The sequence below is a fragment of the Eurosta solidaginis genome, chromosome 4, assembly GCF_040869045.1.
Source record: "Eurosta solidaginis isolate ZX-2024a chromosome 4, ASM4086904v1, whole genome shotgun sequence".
NCBI classification, from domain to species: Eukaryota; Metazoa; Arthropoda; class Insecta; order Diptera; family Tephritidae; genus Eurosta; species Eurosta solidaginis.
This window is the reverse complement of record NC_090322.1, coordinates 5349824-5371839: the sequence shown is the minus strand read 5'-3', so window position 1 is coordinate 5371839 and position 22016 is coordinate 5349824. Positions and strand designations below refer to the sequence as shown.

Sequence of the window (22016 nt, the reverse complement as noted above, 5' to 3'; positions counted from 1 at the left end):
CCAGAAATGATGCCGGAAGAGCCCCCAAATGATCCCGAAAAAGTCCCCAAATGACCCCGACGATATCCCGGACGGATCCCGAAAACCATCCAGAAATGATGCCGGAAGAGCCCCAAATGATCCCGAAAAAGTTCCCATATGACCCCGACGAGATCCCGCACGGATCCCGAAAACCATCCAGAAATGATGCCGGAAGGGTCCCCAAATGATCGCGAAATAGTCCCGAAATGATTCCGGAATAGTCCCGAAAATGTTCCAAAATAACCCCGACGGGATCCCGGACGGATACCGTAAACTATACAGAAATGATCCCGGAAGGGTCCCCAAATGATCCCGAAATAGTCCCGAAAAAGTCCCGAAATTACCCCGGCGTAATCCCGGACCGATCCCGAAAACCATCCAGAAATGATCCCGGAAGGGTCTCGATATGACCCTTACGGGATTACAAATAAGGTGAAGCTAATTATAAAACCATGTTAATAAGGCAGCAGGCGCATTGGAGCGAATAAAAAGTTAGAGAGAAACATACAGGTAAAGCTAATAAAAGCGTGCTAACAAAAACAATTGATGGAGGGCGGATGGCGGAAGTAGAGGAGAGGACCACTGATCGTTCCTCCAAAATTGTCTAGATCTCGTTCTGTATGGACCAGATACCAAAAACTATTGATTTAGGAGAAAATTTAGATTGAGTTATAAAAATTTATGGATTTTACACCAGAGGGGGAGATAAAGGGGGGCGGGCGGAGGGTGTCACTGCTTACTTTGTAAGCCCTCGAATTATTTGACACATTGAGTCTGTGATATTGGTGAAGGCCAGTATACGTAAAGTTATAATGTGTAAAAATTATGAAAAATAATTTCTAGAAGGGGTCGTGGGACCCCCACCCCTCTTTCCATGTTCGAAAAAAATTTCGCTAGTAGACTATTGTCTGTGTCCCAAATTTCATCAAAATCCGTGTAGCCATTCTGGCGTGATTCAGTCGCAAAGACGAAAAAATATAATAATTAAATTTTAACTGTTCCTGGGGGGCGGGGACCACGCCCCTTTTGAAAAATATATAGCTAGTAGATCCTTCTAGACTATTGGCTATATGTGTGCAAAATTTCATCCAAATCGGTCCAGCCGTTCTTGCGTTATTGAGTCACAAAGACAAACGTCTGGACAAACATCCAAACATCCAAACATCCAAACATCCAAACATCCAAACATCCAAACATCCAAACATCCAAACATCTAAACATCCAAACATCCAAACATCTTAACATCCAAACTTTCCCATTTATAATATATATTAGATTAGATTAGATATTAGATTGGCGATTAACCGTCTAAACGGTTATGGCCGTCCAACAAGGCGTGCCGGGAATTGCCCGGTGAATCCAGCACTCAAAGAAAAGTATCCAAAACTCGCGGAAGAGGAACGCATACTTCCCAGGGAAACGCGTGCCACTCTTGCTCAACTTCGTTCTGGATACTGTAACAAGTTAAACTCTTACCTATCCAGAATCAACCCCGACATACAAAATGTATGCCCCGCTTGCAATGTGTGCCCACATGACACCAACCATCTCTTTAATTGTAATGTGGAACCAACGCCTCTGTTGTTGTTGTTGTAGCAATGCTCGCCCCACCTAATAGCCCCGACCGATCACAAATTGTCATCAATATCCTCTAACGGGATCTAACGTTTCAACAGGGGTGGACCATAAGGAAAGGGGTGTTAGAGGCGTTGGTTCCACATTACAATTGAAGAGATGGTTGGTGTCATGTGGGGACACATGGCAAGCGGGGCATACATTTTGTATGTCGGGGTTGATTCTGGATAGGTAAGAGTTTAACTTGTTACAGTATCCAGAACGAAGTTGAGCAAGAGTGACACGCGTTTCCCTGGGGAGTATGCGTTCCTCTTCCGCGAGTTTTGGATATTTTTCGTTAAGTACTGGATTCACCGGGCAATTCCCGGCATAAAGGTCCGACGCCTGTTTATGGAGTTCACCAAGGACCTGCTTGTGTTTTTTCACTGCATACGGCTGGGTTCTCAGGTACCGTATTTCCTCAAAATGCTTACGGAGATGACTCCTTAAGCCCCTAGGCGGTGCTGGTTCATCAATCAGATGTATGTTGGGATGCCCAGGTTTCTGGGTATTCAACAGGAACTGTTTGGTCAGCATCTCATTTCTCTCCCTGATGGTGAGAATTCTCGCCTCATTATGCAGATGGTGTTCTGGGGACATAAGAAGACAGACCGTGGCGATTCTGAGAGCAGTATTTTGGCAGGCCTGTAGTTTCTTCCAGTGGGTGATTTTTAGGCTTGGCGACCATATGGGTGACGCGTAGCACGCAATCGGCTGGCTAATTGCTTTGTATGTAGTCATGAGCGTTTCTTTATCTTTTCCCCAAGTACTGCCAGCGAGGGATTTGAGGATTTTGTTACGGCTCTGAATTCTCGGAACAATTGCGGCTGCGTGCTCGCCAAAATGTAGATCCTGATCAAACGTCACACCCAAGATTTTGGGGTGTAGGACAGTCGGTAGCGTAGTGCCATCGACGTGGATGTTCAAAATGGTCGACATTTGGGACGTCCATGTTGTAAATAAGGTCGCGGAAGATTTAGTCGGTGATAATGCCAGGTTTCGTGAGGCGAAGAAACTGGAGAGATCAGGGAGGTAGCCGTTTATTTTATTGCATAGCGCATCGATCTTTGGGCCTGGGCCTGTGGCCATTATTGTGCAGTCATCGGCGTAGGAAACGATTGTGACTCCTTCCGGTGGTGAAGGTAGCTTAGATATGTAGAAATTAAACAAAAGTGGGGATAGGACACCACCCTGTGGCACCCCTTGTTTAATTCTCCTTGGTTTTGATGTTTCGTTTCTAAATTGCACCGATGCGTGCCGACCACCCAGATAATTTGCGGTCCACCTTTTAAGACATGGGGGAAGGGTAGACCCTTCCAGGTCTTGCAGTAACGAGCCATGGTTGACCGTATCAAAAGCTTTTGATAGGTCTAGCGCTACGAGTTGTTGTTGTTGTTGTTGTAGCAGTGCTTCGCCCCACCTAACAGACGCGACCGATCACAAACTGTCATCAATATCCTCTAACGGGAGTCCAAGGAAACTTGCTGTTTCAACAGGGGTGGACCATAGGGAAAGGGGTGTTAGAGGCGTTGGTTCCACATTACAATTAAAGAGATGGTTGGTGTCATGTGGGGACACATTGCAAGCGGGGCATACATTTTGTATGTCGGGGTTGATTCTGGATAGGTAAGAGTTTAACCTGTTACAGTATCCAGAACGAAGTTGAGCCAGAGTGACACGCGTTTCCCTGGGGAGTATGCGTTCCTCTTCCGCAAGTTTTGGATACTTTACTTTGAGTACTGGGTTCACCGGGCAATTCCCGGCATAAAGGTCCGACGCCTGTTTGTGGAGTTCACCAAGGACCTGCTTGTGTTTTTTCGCTTCATACGGCTGTGTTCTCAGATGCCGTATTTCCTCAAAATGCTTACGGAGATGACTCCTTAAGCCCCTAGGCGGTGCTGGCTCGTCAATCAGATGTCTGTTGGGATGCCCAGGTTTCTGGGTATTCAACAGGAACTGTTTGGTCAGCATCTCGTTTCTTTCCCTGATGGGGAGTATTCTCGCCTCATTATGTAGATGGTGTTCTGGGGACATAAGAAGACAGCCCGTGGCAATTCTGAGAGCAGTATTTTGGCAGGCCTGTAGCTTCTTCCAGTGGGTAATTTTTAGGCTTGGCGACCATATGGGTGACGCGTAGCACGTAATCGGCTGGCTAATTGCTTTGTATGTAGTCATGAGCGTTTCTTTATCTTTTCCCCAGGTACTGCCAGCAAGGGATTTGAGGATTTTGTTACGGCTCTGAATTCTCGGAACAATTGCGGCTGCGTGCTCACCAAAATGTAGATCCTGATCAAACGTCACACCCAAGATTTTGGGGTGTAGGACAGTCGGTAGCGTAGAGCCATCGACGTGGATGTTCAAGATGGTCGACATTTGGGACGTCCATGTTGTAAATAAGGTCGCGGAAGATTTAGTCGGTGATAATGCCAGGTTTCGTGAGGCGAAAAAACTGGAGAGATCAGGGAGGTAGCCGTTTATTTTATTGCATAGCTCATCGATCTGTGGGCCTGGGCCTGTGGCCATTACTGTGCAGTCATCGGCGTAGGAAACGATTGTGACTCTTTCCGGTGGTGAAGGTAGCTTAGATATGTAGAAATTAAACAAAAGCGGGGATAGGACACCACCCTGTGGCACCCCTTATTTAATTCTCCTTGGCTTTGATGTTTCGTTTCTAAATAGCACCGATGCCTGCCGACCACCCAGATAATTTGCGGTCCACCTTTTAAGACAGGGGGGAAGGGTAGACCCTTCCAGGTCTTGCAGTAACGAGCCATGGTTGACCGTATCAAAAGCTTTTGATAGGTCTAGCGCTACGAGTACTGTTCTATGGTGGGGGTTTTGATTTAAACCGCAATTTATCTGGGTGCTAATGGCATTTAGCGCGGAGGTAGTGCTATGGAGTTTTCTGAAGCCATGCTGATGGGAGGCTAGTTGCAAATTTGCTTGGAAATAAGGGAGCAAAATGGCTTCGAGCGTCTTTGCTACTGGCGATAGGAGAGATATCGGACGATACGACTCTCCTATGTTAGCTGGTTTACCAGGCTTTAGTAGCGGGACCACCTTGGCCATTTTCCATTTCTCGGGTATGACAAAGGTGGAAAGAGACAGGTTGAAGACCTGCGCTAAATATTTGAAACCCTCTTTCCCTAGGCTTTTAAGCATCGGCATGGCTATGCCGTCTGGGCCCACTGCTTTGGATGGTTTAACGCGACCAATGGCGTCCTCAACCTCTTTAGCGGTGATGGTGATTGGTGACGCGCTGAATTTGTGTTTATGTGCGTGTCTGTTGGCCCTCCGTCTAACTTTGTCGACCGTAGAATGCATTATATATTGTCGGCAGAAAGCGCTCGCGCATTTTTTCGCATCCGACAGCACTTTGTCGCCAAAGGCGATGGAAACTTTGTCTTTGTGCTTAGTCGGATTCGATAGGGACTTTACGGTGGACCAAAGTTTACCCACACCGGTAGAGAGGTTACAACCTCTTAGGTGCTCCTCCCATTTCGCCCGCTTGTGTTCATCCACAAGCAATCTGATGCGTTGGTTTATATCCCTTATTTGGGGGTCGCCTGGATCAAGCTGCCTTATAAGGTCACGTTCTCTCGCTAAGTTTGCGGCCTCCGCCGGGAAGTGGGGCCGGATTTCGGAAATTCTCCCGGCGGGAATGAAACGTGCCGAGGCGGATTCAATGACCTTGCGGAAGGCACGCTCCCCTTGGCGGGCATCAGTCGGGATAGGGAGGGCAGCAAAGATGTTGTCTGTAAAGGATTTATATTCTTCCCACTTTCCTTTTTTAAAGTTTATGAAAGTGCGTTTTTCGGTGACGATGAAGTCGGCGGTACGCTCGAGCGAAACAAGTATAGGCAGGTGGTCGGATGCCAATGATACCATCGGCTGCCAGTTGACGCAGTTTACGAGTTCTGCGCTCACGATTGAGATATCTGGCGAACTGTGACAGCTTCCTAACATACGTGTGGGGGCGTCTCCGTTTATTGTGCAGAAGGTCGTTTCTTCTATTTGATCCGCCAACATCTCGCCCCTACTGTCCGCCCGCAAATTTGAATGCCATAGATCATGATGGGCATTGAAGTCGCCTAAAATAATGCGATTGTTTCCAGTGAGTAAGGCTCTGATATTAGGGCGGTATCCACCGGGGCAACAGGTGGCAGGGGGGATGTAGATGTTGATGATTTCTAGGTTTGCATCGCCTGACCGGACAGATAGGCCTTGACGTTCTAAGACGTTGTCCTTGCGGTCGATGCCAGGATCAAATATGTGATATTGCACAGAGTGGTGTATTATAAACGCGAGGCCGCCTCCATTTCCGCTCTCGCGATCTTTTCTGTGGACATTATACCCAGAGCAGGTCTGCAATGCAGATCGTGCTGTGAGTTTAGTCTCTTGAATCGCAGCAATGCGGATGTTGTGCCGCTTCATGAAATTGACTATCTCCGTAATCTTCCCAGTTAGTCCATTACAGTTTAACTGCAGAATTCTGAAGTGCATGAGGGGAGACGTCGCCACTCTGGGGGTAAGTGACGGGTGACTACGCCTGGGTTGAGGAAGGCCAGGACGCAATTGCTGTTGTGGCCCTGGGACTGGGCGTCCTTGGGCAAGCATTGGGGTACCCGGATGATTTGGGTTTGCGACCTGGCAACATGGCGCGATGAAACCCGTCGAGGGGTTGCCGTCGCGGAGACCAGAACATCTAGGAAAGTGGCACCACCCAAGGCAGGAGCTGCATTGGGCGGATGTCGCAAACATATATATTCTGTGCTGGCAGACGGTGCAAACGGAGGTAGGGGCTAAGAGTCTGTTTCCCTGACCTACACGATTGCTGCCGGAAAAGAGGGGGGGAGAAGACGGGGGCAGGGGCTGTTGCTCAGCATTGCTTCCGACTCTACTACGAAGATTGTAGTTATGCGTGGTAGCAGCTGTTAAAGTTGTTGGCGCCGTAAGGCGCGAGCAGCAGCGGGTACTTGTTGTGGCTTGCTGAGCAGCGGGGCTGCTGGAAGGTAATGGGGGGGGCGCTTAGACGTAGACTACGGGGCGCCCTTGGGCGTGAACAGCAAGGAGCCACAAAAGATTTATAAAAGTTACGTGGACGTCGGGTTTTGGGATCAAGCCCAGAACAACCTGTCCGATGCAACCATCCCTTACACGAGACACACTGAACAGAGTATGACCGTCCTAAAAAGATTCTTTTCCGGCAGATGCAGCAAAACCATTTCTCAGGACCAGGGTCAGGAGACGGACCCGGATTGGATTCGATACCTTCCCGGAGCAAGAGAATATGGAGCAGTCCTGCTGCAAGGAGCTGCTGGGAGGATGACAATTTGTGGGAGGGACGAAACAAATTAAATGGGGTTACACTGAAATGACAGTCCTTGGTCGGGAAAAATCCCGAGTCGCTCCGGTACATAGAACCGACTGCCTTGGGAAGCGCTACGAGTACTGTTCTATGGTGGGGGTATTGATTTAACCGCAATTTATCTGGGTGCTAATGGCATTTAGCGCGGTGGTAGTGCTATGGAGTTTTCTGAAGCCATGCTGATGAGGGCCTAGCTGCAAATTTGCTTGGAAATAATGGAGCAAAATGGCGTCAAGCGTCTTTGCCACTGGTGATAGGAGAGATATCGGACGATAAGATTCACCTATGTTAGCTGGTTTCCCAGGCTTTATTAGCGGGACCACCTTGGCCATTTTCCATTTCTCAGGTATGACAAAAGTGGGAAAGAGACAGGTTGAAGACATGCGCTAAATATTTGAAACCCTCTTTCCCTAGGCTTTTAAGCATCGGCATGGCTATGCCGTCTGGGCCCACTGCTTTGGATGGTTTAGCACGACCAATGGCGTCCTCAACCTCTTTAGCGGTGATGGTGATTGGTGACGCGCTGAATTTGTGTTTATGTGCGCGTCTTTTGGCCATCCGTCTATCTTTGTCGACCGTAGAATGCATTACATATTGACGGCAGAAAGCGCTCGCGCATTTTTTCGAATCCGACAGCACTTTGTCGCCAAAGGCGATGGAAACTTTGTCTTTGTGTTTAGTCGGATTCGATAGGGACTTTACGGTGGACCAAAATTTACCCACACCGGTAGAGAGGTTACAACCTCTTAGGTGCTCCTCCCATTTCGCCCGCTTGTGTTCATCCACAAGCAATCTGATTCGTTGGTTTATATCCCTTATTTGGGGTCGCCTGGATCAAGCTGTCTTATAAGGTCACGTTCTCTCGCTAAGTTTGCGGCCTCCGCGGGGGAGTGTGGCCGGATTTCGGGAATTCTCCCGGCGGGAATGAAATGTGCCGAGGCGGATTTAATGACCTTACGGAAGGCACGCTCCCCTTGGCGGGCATCAGACGGGATAGGGAGGGCAGCAAAGCGGCTGTCTGTAAAGGATTTATATTCTTCCCACTTTCCTTTTTTGAAGTTTATGAAAGTGCGTTTTTCAGTGACGATGAAGTCGGCGATACGCTCAAGCGAAATAAGTATGGGCAGGTGGTCGGATGCCAATGTTACCATCGGCTGCCAGTTGACGCAGTTTACGAGTTCTGCGCTCACGATTGAGATATCTGGCGAGCTGTGACAGCTTCCTACCATACGCGTGGGGGCGTCTCCGTTTATTGTTCAGAACGGCGTTTCTTCTATTTGATCCGCCAACATCTCACCCCTACTGTCCGCCCGCAAGTTTGAATGCCATAGATCATGATGGGCATTGAAATCGCCTAAGATAATGCGATTGTTGCCAGTGAGTAAGGCCCTGATATTAGGGCGGTATCCACTGGGGCAACAGGTGGCAGGAGGGATGTAGATGTTGATGATTTCTAGGTTTGCATCGCCTGACCGGACAGATAGGCCTTGCCGTTCTAAGACATTGTCCCTGCGGTCGATGCCAGGATCAAATATATAATATTTCACAGAGTGGTGTATGATAAACGCGAGCCCGCCTCCATTTCCGCTCTCGCGGTCTTTCCTGTGGACATTATACCCAGAGCAGGTCTGCAATGCAGACCTTGCTGTGAGTTTAGTCTTGATCTGTCTTGATCTTGTCTGATTTGGGTTTGCGACCTGGCAACATGGCGCGATGAAACCCGTCGGGGGGTTGCCGTCGCGGAGACTAGAACATCTAGGAAAGTGGCACCACCCAAGGCAGGAGCTGCATTGGGCGGATGTCGCAAACCTATATATTCTGTGCTGGCAGACGGTGCAAACGGAGGTAGGGACTAAGAGTCTGTTTCCCTGACCTGCACGACTGATACCGGAAATGAGGGGGGGGGGGGGGGGGAGAAGACGGGGGCAGGGGCTGATGCTCAGCATTGCTACCAACTCTACTACGAAGGTAGTAGTTATGAGTGGTATCAGCTGTTTGAGTTGTTGGCGCCGTGGGGCGCGAGCAGCAGCGGGTACTTGTTGTGGCTTGCTCAGCAGCGGGGCTGCTGGAAGGTAGTGGGGGGGGGGGGGGGGGGGGGGGCGCTTAGGCGTAGACTACGGGACGCCTTTGGGCGTGAACAGCAAGGAGCCACAAAAGATTTATAAAAGTCACGTGGACGTCGGGTTTTGGGATCAAGCCCAGAACAACCTGTCCGATGCAACCATCCCCGAGACACACTGAACAGAGTATGACCGTCCTAAAAAGATTCTTTTCCGGCAGATGCAGCAAAACCATTTCTCAGGACCGGGGTCAGGAGACGGACCCGGATTGGATTCGATGCCTTCCCGGAGTAAGAGAATATGGAGCAGTCCTGCTGCAAGGAGCTGCTGAGAGGATGACAATTTGTGGGAGGGGCGAAACAAATTAGATAGGGTCACACTGAAATGACAGTCCTTGGTCACACCAAGGGAGTTTAAATCGTTTTCCACCTGGTCCTTCCAACGGAGTGGGGGCCGCCCTCTACCTCTGCTTCCATAGGCGGGTTCCGATAGAAACACTTTCTTGGCTGGAGCATCATCTTTCATTCGCATAACATGGCCGAGCCAGCGCAGCCGCTGCGTTTTAATTCACTGGACTATGTTGATGTCTGCGTATAGCTCGTACAGCTCATCATTAAATCTTCTTCGGTACTCGCCAACGCGTAGAGGTCCATAAATCTTTCGAAGAACTTTTCTCTCGAACACTCCCAAAGCCGCTTCATCTGCTGTTGTCATGGTCCATACTTCTGCCCCATATAGCAGGACGGGTACGATAAGAGACTTGTAGAGTATGATTTTCGTTCGCCGAGAGAACTTTTCAATTGCCTACCTAGTCCAAAGTAGCATTTATTGGCAAGATTCATTCTTCGCTGGATTTCAGTGCTGATGTTGTTGCTAGTGTTGATGCTGGTTCCCAAATAAATGAAGTCCTTTACTATTTCGAAATTATGGCTGCCAACAGTAGCGTGGTTGCCAAGGCGCATATGCGCTGACTCTTTGCTCGATGACAGCAGGTACTTCGTTTTGTCCTCATTCACCATCAAACCCATCTTTACCGCTTCTTTTTCCAGTTTGGAGTAAGCAGAGCTAACAGCGCGGTTGTTTAGGCCGATGATATCAATTTCATCAGCATATGCCAGTAATTGTACGCTTTTATAGTATATTGTTCCAGTGCGGTTAAGTTCTGCAGCTAGTATAATTTTCTCCAGCATCAAATTAAAGAAATCGCACGATAGGGGGTCACCCTGTCTGAAACTTCGTTTAGTTTCGAACGGCTCGGGGAGGTCCTTCCCAATTCTGACTGAGCTGATGGTGTTTCTCAACGTCATTTTGCACAGCCGTATAAGTTTTGGGGGGAAACCAAATTCAGACATAGCGGCATATAGGCAGCTCCTTTTCGTGCTGTCGAAGGCGGCTTTAAAGTCGACGAAGAGGTGATGTGTGTGGGGATTCAAGGGGTTGTGTAGCGCAATATATAGCTTCTCCAACCCAACTGTCAACCTCACCTTCGAGCGGCCAATCCCGTTTCACTAACAGACGAGGCTCTGGCGACCCCAAGCTCCTCATGGAACTTGGGGGTGGGGAGGGAGGGATGACCTGAAGGTTCAACTTGGCCATATAAATCGTTCCCGAGATGGTCGGGCCAGCACCTTAATGGTGCTGTGTTACCGGAGCGTATGGGATCTGTGTCCGGCGAGGGACCATCACATCGATAACACTCCCCAAAGCCTTCGGGGAGTAACCTAATCGCTACAACAACAACAGGTGATGTGTGTCGATTCTTTTTTCACGGGTTTTTTCCAAGATTTGGCGCATTGTGAAAATCTGGTCAATGGTAGTTTTACCAGGTCTGAAGCCGTACTGATAAGGTCCAATCAGCCGGTTCACGGTGGGCTTCAATCTTTCGCACAATACACTTGAAAGGACCTTATATGCGATATTGAGATGGCGGATTCCACGATAGTTGGTGCATTTTGTAGTATCCCCCTTCTTGTGGACTGGACAAAGAACACTTAGATTCCAACCGTCGGGCATGCACTCTTCCACCCATATTTTGCTAAGAAGCTGCTGCATGCGCCTTACCAACTCCGCGCCGCCGTACTTGAATAACTCCGCAGGCAATCCATCAGCGCCCACGGCCTTGTTGATTTTCAATCTGATTATTGCTATTCTAACTTCGCCATAATCGGGCGGGGGGACATATATTCCATCATCATCGATTGCGGGATCGGGTGCTTCATCTCTGCGCGGTGAATTGCTGCCTCCATTTAGGAAAACTGAGAAGTGTTCCCTCCATAATCTAAGCATTCTCTGGACATCAGTTACAAAGTCGCCGTTTTCGTTCCTACAGGAGTTTGCCCCGGTCTTAAAACCTTCCGTATGTCGCCGTATTTTTTGGTAAAATTTTCGGGCGTTATTCCTGGTGGCTAGCAGCTCAAGCTCCTCGCACTCACGGTTTTCTGCTTCTGCTTTTTTCTTCCTGAAAAGGCGTCTCGCTTCATTTTTCCCAAACATCAGAGTGCCGATATATTGCTTTTTAAACGTTTATGTTTTTATATTCCATAATAGAATGTACCTAAATTTAAATTTTTTCTTGTCACACTTATGATGCTACAATCACAAAAATTTTATAGGCTGTCTTGTTTTGATTTCGAATTCAAAACACATTGCGAGCATTTTCTATTAGCAATATAGGAGTATTACATATATGTATGTAATATTTCTATATCAGTTAAAAAATAAATAAAAATAAATGTAAGGCGCGATAACCTCCGAAGAGATCTAAGGCCGAGCTTCTCTTCCAATTTGCGTCGTGCTCCTCTTGATTTTTCCCTACAAATTGGCCGGACGGGACCTACATGTTTTATGCCGACTCCGAACGGCATCTGCAAGGCAGATGAGTTTTCACTGAGAGCTTTTCATGGCAGAAATACAATCGGAGCGCTTGCCAGACACTGCCGAGGGGCGACCCCGCTTAGAAAAATTTTCTTCTAATTGAAAAATCTTATTTCTAAAATTTTGATGTTGCTTTGCCCGGGAGTTGAACCCAGGGCATACGGTGTGATAGGCGGAGCACGCTACCATCAGACCACGGTGGCCGCCAATCCTATCTATATCAGTTACACCAAGATAAAATCGTGATTCGACCTATCCAATAGGTGCAGGCAATCACAAACTGTTATCGATATCCTCTAACGGAAGTCCCACGAAAAAGAGATATGGGAGTTAGAAGAGTTGCAGAGTAGACGAGCTGGCCAGAAAAGGCACCACCGACCATATCCTTACGGGAAATGATTCGGTAGGCATACCCATGGCCACTTTTAGGCTTCGTGTGAACACAAGCACTATAAGAATCGCAAATGGACTATGGTCAGCCATATCATCGTGTGAGACATCCAGGCAAACCTGGCCCTCATATGACAAGGGGCGCACAGAAGCGCTTCTGATTTTAAACAAATCAGCTCTATCGTCCCTGATAAGGGTTCTAACAGGGCATTGGTTAATAGGCACGCACGGTGCTAGAATGGGGGTAACGACCTTCGACTATTGTCGCAGCTGCAGATGTACAGAAGAGGAAGAGAGCGTCCAGCACCTTCTCTGTCACTGTCCAGCGCTTAGTAGGCGTATGGTGGCTATCCTCGGTAAACCTTTTCTACATGACCTCGCTGAGGTCTCTTGCTATGAAGTAAAGGCTCTGGCAAAATTTATAATTTCCACGAGATGGTTTGACCCGCTTTAGGCAGGGTAGGGGTCCTCTTTTGAGACCGTATTGGGTATTACAATTGGCCCATTGGTGGCCTAAGTAGTGAGCTGTTACCATAGTGTTCAGCTCAGCCCTTGCAACCTAACCTAACCTAGAAGAGTTGGTTCCATTTGAAAATATGTTTGGATTCATATGGAGACACATTAGAAGCAGGACATGTATTGTCGAGGTTGATTGAGGATAAGTAAGAGTTTAATCTTTTATAGTATCCAGGTCCCGTTTTTCAACCAAGCGATAACTATGCAACTGTCAAACTATTTCTAAAAATTATAATAAGTTATGTGGCATGAATCCGATTCATCATTTTAGAGCTATTGCGATTTAAAAAATGACTTTCGATGACGGATCGTAACAGGTTATACGGGCCCAGGTCGAAGTCATCAAGAAGTTTGTTTTTCTCAACTGCGAATAAATGTAAATGTTACGTCTTGGTGGCAATCTCTGCAATTCTGTTTTTAGTGGTCGTATATTTCGTATGTCGATTGTTCTGAAGTTGTAAAAAAAAACTTCTTCGAACAAACGGAAATCCTTTTGTCGTTAAGCTGTTGAACTTTTATCAGTATCGATGGATTGGTTTGCAAAGCTTTTAAATTGCAAATTTGTATGGAAACGGTATTGGAAGGGTTCTTACGGATCAAAAGATCAATATAAACGTATCTAGAGAACAACCGAACTACGGCGTGTTCCGCGGTTTGCACAGGATAGAGTTTGGTTGGCCCTTCGATTAATTGCAACCTTGTTGTACGAAGTCGGTGTATGGAAGATAATCAAGAAGCAAGCAGCTGTTGGGATAACAACACCTGGTACTGAATTCACCTTTGTTAGCAGTTTATAACAAAAAATCAGCAAACATTAAATAGATAGCCCTGTATTGTAAGATTATACATATGTAGTAATTGAATTTTGAAATTCTTTATTACCTACACATATAAATATATTCGGTTTGGCTTTTTTTAAATATATGTGTTAGCAGTTACAGCCAACCGGATATGTTGAAAAATTTGTGTTGTTCCATGGTTCCAATTATAAAATTTGATGGAAGCATAGCACTTACGGCGAATAGGGGACCTTGAGAATTGCCTATCTATTTGTGTACAATAATATTTATTTATATAAAAATAATTTATTATTTACATAATGAAAATCATATAATTTAAAATTGAATTTACAGTCGTTACATATATTTATTACATAATAAAGTAATTAAAATGAAGGTTTGCATGCTTTTTATAATTTTGGATTATCAAATAATGGTCCTCTTGTTATCTCTATATCCGTATATGGTTGCGCCTGTTCTATATTGAGTGCACGAAACTTTTTCAATACCAAAAGTGAATAAAATTTTTGTGCGGCCTGCTTTCTAGAATTGTTCGCCGTTAATGCTGATAATATCAAACAATCTTGTTTAAGTAAACGAGATTTAACTGTATAAAATAATTGTGCAGCACGCTTATTGAGAACACGTTCTTCAAATTGTTCATCAGTTTCGTTTTCCAATTGTTCGTCAGCAGGATTTGGTGGTAGTGGTGGTAAATCATAATCATTCCAATCCGTTGATATATCGCTGGTACGTGGTTGTTGTTGATTTTTATTCATTTCGTGTTGTGGTTCGTCTTGTTGTTGGCTTTGTGTAGTTAGCGGCATATTCTCAGCTTCTTGCAATATAGACGACACCTGATCAGCTGGTAAATTTGGTAAACTCTCGATATTTTCGATGCCAGAATGATGCGGTGTATGATCACCATCATGATGTGGTCCAACCGGCGCCGCATCATCATGATTGAAATCATCGGAGGCATCAATGCCGCCAGGTTGTCCAATATTACCTGGTGTTAGTGGTGGTAAATCGTGTAATGCGCTTAAATTTTCAAGACCCTGCATATCATTTATACCTAACATAGCGCTTGGACTACGCATATTATCAAACAATGAACTTTCGCCAACGTTTGGTAATAAATTATCAGCTAAGGAGAATTGATTTTGTCCAGTGCTTTGTTCTAGTTCACGTACGGGTTCTGGTGCAGCTAGACTTTGTGTTGTTATATCTGCGGTTGGAGCAGCAATATTTTGTTGTACTGTTTCATGCTTTCTTTTACGTCCCCGTTTATTATTTATTGCATTTGTATCGTTTTCATTTTGTATATGCTCTATTGCTAATACATCCGCTGGTCCAAGCATAGAGAAATCTTCAAGTGATGTAGTATGCCAAGACAAATGGCGATGATAATTCATGAATAGCATACGCGCAGGAAGTGTTCTAGATGGCAATGAAAACAACTTTTCCACACCACCTGTTTCTTTCCAATATGTTAATCTTTTTGTTGGTGGTGCCAAATCTAAGGTCGTCACAATATCGGAAGTATTTGCTAATTGTGCTTTCATTTCTTCGCCAGATATATTTTTGACTTCATCAACAATGAGTTTACGTTTACGTTTGGCTTTTGTTACACCTTTATATGCTGAGGCATCTATTGGTGCAAGCGCAAAACTTTCATCTTCATTTTGCAGCAAAGTTGACTGATCTAATGCATTTTCATCTTCTTTTGCGTTATCTATAGCCTCATTGACAGCATCATCTTTATTGTGAACTTCTTTTTCAACTTCATGCGTTTCCAAAGCGTGTTCACAACTTGATGCCACTGATGGTGGTCTAACATCCATATGATCCATGCCGTCATCATCATCATCTGATGCTGGTACTGCACTGACAGCATCTTTTGGATTATTATTGTCACTTGTTTCTAATGGTGGTGGTGGTTCGGCGAATAAATCATCTTCAAAGAGTTCTGGCTGTCCAAATTCATCACCAAAACCATCGCCATCTAGACGTGAATTAGCTAAATCCGCATCGTTCAATGTTATTTTGGGTTCATCAACTAATGTTACATCTGCCATTCCATCATCACCAAAAAGTTTATCATCTATATTGGCATCAATTGGTCCACGTATCAAATCAGGAGTATCACCTTCAAATCCCATATCACCAAAGCCATCATCATGTATTGATAATGACAAGCTGCCGCCATAATCTTCACGCATAGTGATCTCATCCGCCCTTGATTGATTTATTGCAAATTGTGCCTCAATGTCAATATCATTCAATTCAGGCAAAGCTGTATCAAAGTCATGAAATACTTCTGGTAGAGTAATTGCATTTACGTTCGCCTCCCTATGACCTTCTGGCAAATCAACCATTCCAGGCCTAAATGCCATTTTAATTTTAACAAACGCCTCATTACAATCAGCTAATAAATATTTTGCTTTTCTCGAATATATCCTAACGACGCCCAACAATAGATGGCCCGATGTACGAAGCGCCAATTTTACTTTTGGTTGCATTATGCCTTCAACAGATTTCTCAATATTAGTTTCAAATACATGCGCCTTTGTTATCTTTTTATCCCAATGAGCAGCCAACCATACTCGAGCCAATGGGCCCTTTTTGGCCAAAATTAAATGTGCATAAAACATATTTTTTTAATAAAATTCTTTCAACTATGCCACCATTAACTAAACATTTCTTTGCAGCTTTCTTTTTTGATGGTGTTCATAGTGTAGCCATATCGTCCCAATTAATTTAATTGGAATGTGTATACGATATTGCCACTCATCCATGCAATGCTCACAAAGTTGATTCATACAATTTCTTACGATATCGGTATAGTATATCATGGTCCTTTGAAAATATATAGATTTCACTTACACTAAATATTAATACGCGGAAATCACTGAAACGTTTCACTTTAGCAAATGTTTTCAACAACACAAAAATGAGCGACAGCACTTATAATTCCCAGCTGTTTCCAATCCATACATTAAATATAACCAGGGTTGTATTTACAATTTCTAGCGAAAAAGTGCCACAACGAATTCGAAGGCGAAAACAAAAATAACTGTGGTATTCACCAAGTCGAATCCATACCAGGTGGGCAAAGCGAATTCAACCAATTGGCCGTGCAGAATAATGTCAAGTCACTAGATACCTTAAACTACACTTTGCCATTTTGACGGCTTAAGCTGGAGACATTGGTGCTTTATCGGTAACCGTATCAGTAACCTTATAACAGCTGATTCGACCAACCTTATGAGAATCAATGCAATCGATTAATGGTGCCGCTAAGGTCGTAACCGTATCGTAGCCAACTAATTGGGTTTTGGTTTACCGTCGTAACGATAAACAGCTGATTACGTTAGCGATACGGATACAGCGATACGACATACGGCACCAATGACTTTGGCTTTAAGCTAAAATGGGCAGTCCATATCATTGTTTACTATATAGTTTGGCAGCTTAAGTAGAGGTTATGTTGCGAATAGAGTGGAAGGCAGTGGACTAGGCAGTCGAATGTCATATAATGAAGGAATGGTGTTCGGAGTTTTTTCAAAGTTAAAAAAAAAAACTGATAAAAGCTTTAATATAAATAAAACTATTGTTTTAATAACAACAAAAACGCCTTATATATTCTATATACATAAATTCGTAATGATTATCTCACTTTAAAATTTGAGTTAAATAATCTAAAGTTTTTTTTTGAAACTGAGTCGAGAACTGTGCGTGTGAATGTGCGAATTTTCACCGATCAGCTGTTAGTTGCGCTACTTGGTAAAATTTACAATGGTCCATATTTTTTACACGAGCAAAGTTACATAAAGTGCTTTCAGTGATAACGGTTGGGATTTTTTCTTTTTGCCCCGGTTTTTCAGTGCGAGTTTCAACTCATGGTTTAACTATATGGTTGGCTCATCTCTACAGCAACAACATACCTTTGCTCAGATTGTCAAAAAGTGCGTGTTGGTGTTAGGCGACTGGAATATAAACCCTTGTCAACTACAGTTTTAACTCGCACTAGAAAACCGGACCTTAATATTCCTCGCGTTCCAAGGAAGTGTGATCCAGATATGGATAGAGATTTAACATCCAAATGTCACAACAATGTGACACTTATGGGTAGATAGCACGAGATGTAGATTCTAGGTGTAACTCAGCCTTTTTTGAATGTTTCTCTGGCTGCCTTACTTTTTTTAGAATACCAATAAATCCAAATCCATTGCGATTGGTTTAAGTGATTAATTTCGCAACAATTAATTTAAATGGTGATGGCAAAACGCAATGGAGTTCTTGATGGTTCAGTATTCTGCGATCTTCATCTAAAAATTAGTCCACGGAATCTAGGGACTACATCGAAGTGGTTACAAAAGCTAGAAAAATCTTTAGAGAAAAAGGAGTCAGATTACTCCATGCTCATATCAGACGGTTCGGGCGAAATTTTAAGCTGTATTCGGAGAGTTTTCCTCTTACCCCAGTGGGTTATGGGGTCAGAATATTCCCGCGGTAGGTATGCCTGTCGTAAGAGGCGACTAAAATACCAGATTCAAGGGGCTGTGTAGTGCAACCCTTTCAGGTTGCCAGCGCAATATATAGCTTCTCCAAACCCAATTGTCAACCTCACCTATCCGTGGCAAATCCTGTTTCATTAACAGACGAGGCTCGGAGGGATGGCCTGAAGGTTTAATGTGGCCATATAAATCGTCCTTAATGGTACTGCTACCGGAGCGTACCGGATCTGTACCCGGCAAAGGACCATCACATCGATAATACTCCCCAAAGCCTTCGGGGAGCAACCTTATCGCTACAACAACAACAGTTTTCCTCTTCGCGGTGACCATATTGACAATGCAAAAAAATTAACAGGTGAAACGTCAAATGTTGTAGGGCTTATATTAAAAGTTTTTGTTTGATGAAGATCCATAAACAATCCATTAGATTGAGCCCACCTAATCACGACAGAAAGCTGTTGATGTTATTGTAGCGATAAGGACACTCCCCGAAGGCCTTGGGGAGTGTTATCGATGTTGATAGTCCTTTGCCGGATGCAGATCCGGTACCAAGCCCGACCATCTCGGGAACGATTTGTTATGACCACATGCGACCTTCTTTGCTTACCGCCCTCCCACCTCCTAGATCCATGAGGAGTTCGGGGTTGCCAGAGCCTCGGCTTTTAATGAAACAGGATTCGCCAGGGATAGGTGAGGTTGACAATTGGGTTTGGAGAAGCTATATATTGCGCAGGCAACCTGAAAGGGTTGCGCTACACAACCCCTTGAATCTGGTATTTTAGTCGCCTCTTACGACAGACATGCCTACCGCGGGTATATTCTGACCCCCTAACCGCTGGGGGAACGACAGAAAGCTCGCTAAATACTTTAAGGTACCACTTTCTTCTGCTTTAGATTTTTAAACCACCTTTTCTAAATATAAAACTTTGCTCAGCGAAATATTTTACCTTATTAAGTCCTAAAGTTCCATGCAAGCGACAAGCATCGTACTGCTCCTCTGGTAGTGATTTTACATTTTGAAGCGACTTAGCATGCACTTCTTTACTTTTAATGATATTCTTAAAAAGTATATCCGCAACCGAATGATATTCTTCACGCAGGAAAGTATTCATATGCTGCATACGTTCAAATTGCAAACGTTCCCCTTCCGGTAAGGCCCACCAGGTACCCTCTCGTTGTAATGTTCCATATGCAAAAACATCTTGTTGCGTCTCATCCATAAGATCCACACCGGAGAGAGCTTCAATTTTAGAAACGCATAAATATGGAATTTGGATAAAAGTCTAGAACAGAGGTCGACTGCTAATACGCGCCCAGATACATGGGGAGAGGTGTCAAAATATGCATATTGACCTCGACAACAATAATACGAAGGCGGAAAATATTTGAAGTTGAAGTTCGCAATTGTCATGTGGTTGTTGTACACTGGAAAAATGTAGTGTACTAAAGGATTTTGCTGGGATTTAATTTTGATCCCCCCATCGGTGGCCAACGCAGAAAGGTGTTCTGCACAATAATACCATGGATCGCACCTCGGTTTCGGAGGAACCCGAGGTTGTTGTTGTTGTAGCGATTAGGTTACTCCCCGAAGGCTTTGGGGAGTGTTATCGATGTGATGGTCCTTTGTCGGATACAGATCCGATACGCTCCGGTAACACAGCACCATTAAGGTGCTGGCCCGACCATCTCGGGAACGATTTATATGGCCACATTAAACCTTCAGGCCATCCCTCCCTCCCCACCCCCAAGTTCCATGAGGAGCTTGGGGTCGCCAGAGCCTCGTCTTTTAGTGAAACGGGATTCGCCGCTCGAAGGTGAGGTTGACAATTGGGTTGGAGAAGCTATATATTGCGCTACACAACCCCTTGAGTCCCAGGAACCCGAGGTCTTTTTTAGGTGTTTGTTGTTGTTGTAGCGATAAGGTTGCTTCCCGAAGGCTTTGGGGAGTGTTATCGATGTGATGGTCCTTTGCCGGATACAGATCCGGTACGCCCCAGTAACACAGCACCATTAAGGTGCTGGCCCAACCATCTCGGGAACGATTTATATGGCCACATTAAACCTTCAGGTCATCCCTCCATCCCCACCACCAAGTTCCAGAGGAGCTTGGGGTCGCCAGAGCCTCGCCTGTTAGTGAAAAAGGATTCGCCGTGGATAGTTGAGGTTGACAATTGGGTTTGGAGAACCTATATATTGCGCTGGCAACCTGAAGGGTTGCGCTACACAGGCCCTTGAATCTGGTATTTTAGTCGACTCATTCGACAGGCATACCTACCGCGGGTTTATTCTGACCCCTAACCCCGCTGGCGGGTATTTAGGTTTTTAGTTAATATCGATATTTTTGGACGCGTTTTAGCGACCGACCCCTGTTCTATACTTTTACTAGAGTTTGCTGTTTAAGATGTAAAAAGGTATACTTACATCGGCATGGCATAGCCACAGTGATATCCACATGCATTTGCACTTTTCCATCCAAATCAATATCCGGTTCAAATTGATAAACAAGGCTAGCCTCCCTGTAATAGCATACTTCATTGTATATGAGAAAAATTATGAGTAGACGGCTCAGCAAGGATACTGGGCGACCAACGTCAATATTTACATACGTGGAAAAGTACTTTGATTAACGAAAAATGGGGATACAAATACAAATTTTACATACATGTACCGCCAATTTCAGTTGTCTCTGTATACTTTTCTGGCACTTTTTTGAATGCATCTAAATTTTTGGCCAATTCAATGAGGTTGTTTTTATCGCCACGATATCGAAGCGTTGCAGTCATTTTGTTTATTTAATTGCTATTTTTTAGCCAAACAACTTTATTTCTACAAAACAGATGTACCATTGTAAACTTTACCAAGTAACGCAACTATCAGCTGATCGCTCAAAATTTGCACACACACACAAACATCACTAATGGCCATATTACGGAAATCTTAATGAAATTGAAGTTAAATTTTTAAACAGACATAAAATGTTATAATTTTGGAATATATGGCATCTAGGACACCTTAATTGCAGTAATTGAAAGAAAATGTTTGCTTATACTCAAGTATTTAGTTGCTTTTTCTAAATTTATCTTTAATATTGATGCAATGATTGATCCAATGCAACTCTGGCCTTCCTACTGTTCTTCATTCCACTACATTCGAGTGCCTATTTTCACGGCCTGCGAGTGCCTTCCACTCTATTCGCAACATAACCTCGGATTAAGCTGCCAAACTATATAGTAAACAATGAGATGTACGATTAGGGATACAAAATTTGATAGAGTTGGGTCGTTTCGTTCTGAACTTGTTCAATTGACCGGGTCTCTCAACTGAACAAGTGAACAAGTGAACTAGATCTTCGACTTCGGTTCTATTTGTGTCTGTACTCTTTCAATTTCCTGGATCTTCCGAAATTTGTAACTTTTTGTTTTCAAGTTAATTATACATATTAGGGCGGGTTGATTTAAAAATCGCTCATTGCTCTGTGAAAATCGTATTTTAGGGATCAAAATAAGAAACTTTACCGAAGGAACCATACCTCTAAAACGAATTCCGATGTCCCCCTTTGGGTCGAACTTTTGGGTAGGGGCAATTTCAATTCTACCTGCTGTGTCTTGTGGTGACTTAAAAAAAACACACAAGCAATTTTACGATCTGCAATTGTGTCACAATGATACCTTCATTTTTTAAAACGGTTGAATAAAAAACCCACACAACTATGTTTACGACATGCAAATGCATCACAGTGATGTTTTAAATTAATTAATTTCTAATAATTTTTTTTAAATTTTTTTTTCTATTACTAAGTTGAATTCATTTTTTCATTTACATATGTTCTGACTAAATAAATTTCTAAAGAGAAAAATAAACTCCAAAAAGAAAA

At 44.4% G+C, this 22016-nt stretch overlaps 2 protein-coding genes across 5 annotated transcripts in view; both read right to left on the bottom strand.

Annotated features, from left to right (window-relative positions):
* The window catches only part of LOC137248854 (endoplasmic reticulum-Golgi intermediate compartment protein 2), a 52721-nt gene extending 31718 nt beyond the window's left edge, over positions 1-21003 (bottom strand). For all 4 annotated transcript variants that reach the window (XM_067779767.1, XM_067779768.1, XM_067779769.1 and 1 more), the window contains exons 1-3: positions 20805-21003; positions 20564-20719; positions 19090-19382 (exon numbers count right to left, since the gene is read on the bottom strand). In XM_067779767.1, the coding sequence (XP_067635868.1) occupies positions 19090-19382; positions 20564-20719; positions 20805-20925 (570 nt within the window). In that variant the 5' untranslated portion in view covers positions 20926-21003. The remainder of the gene's footprint in view (positions 1-19089; positions 19383-20563; positions 20720-20804) is intronic.
* vtd (RAD21 cohesin complex component verthandi) lies at positions 13909-16589 on the bottom strand. The gene has a single exon (XM_067779772.1). The coding sequence runs from the start codon at positions 16274-16276 to the stop codon at positions 14033-14035; it is 2244 nt and encodes a 747-aa protein (XP_067635873.1). The 5' UTR covers positions 16277-16589; the 3' UTR covers positions 13909-14032.
* Positions 21004-22016: the final 1013 nt, after the last annotated feature.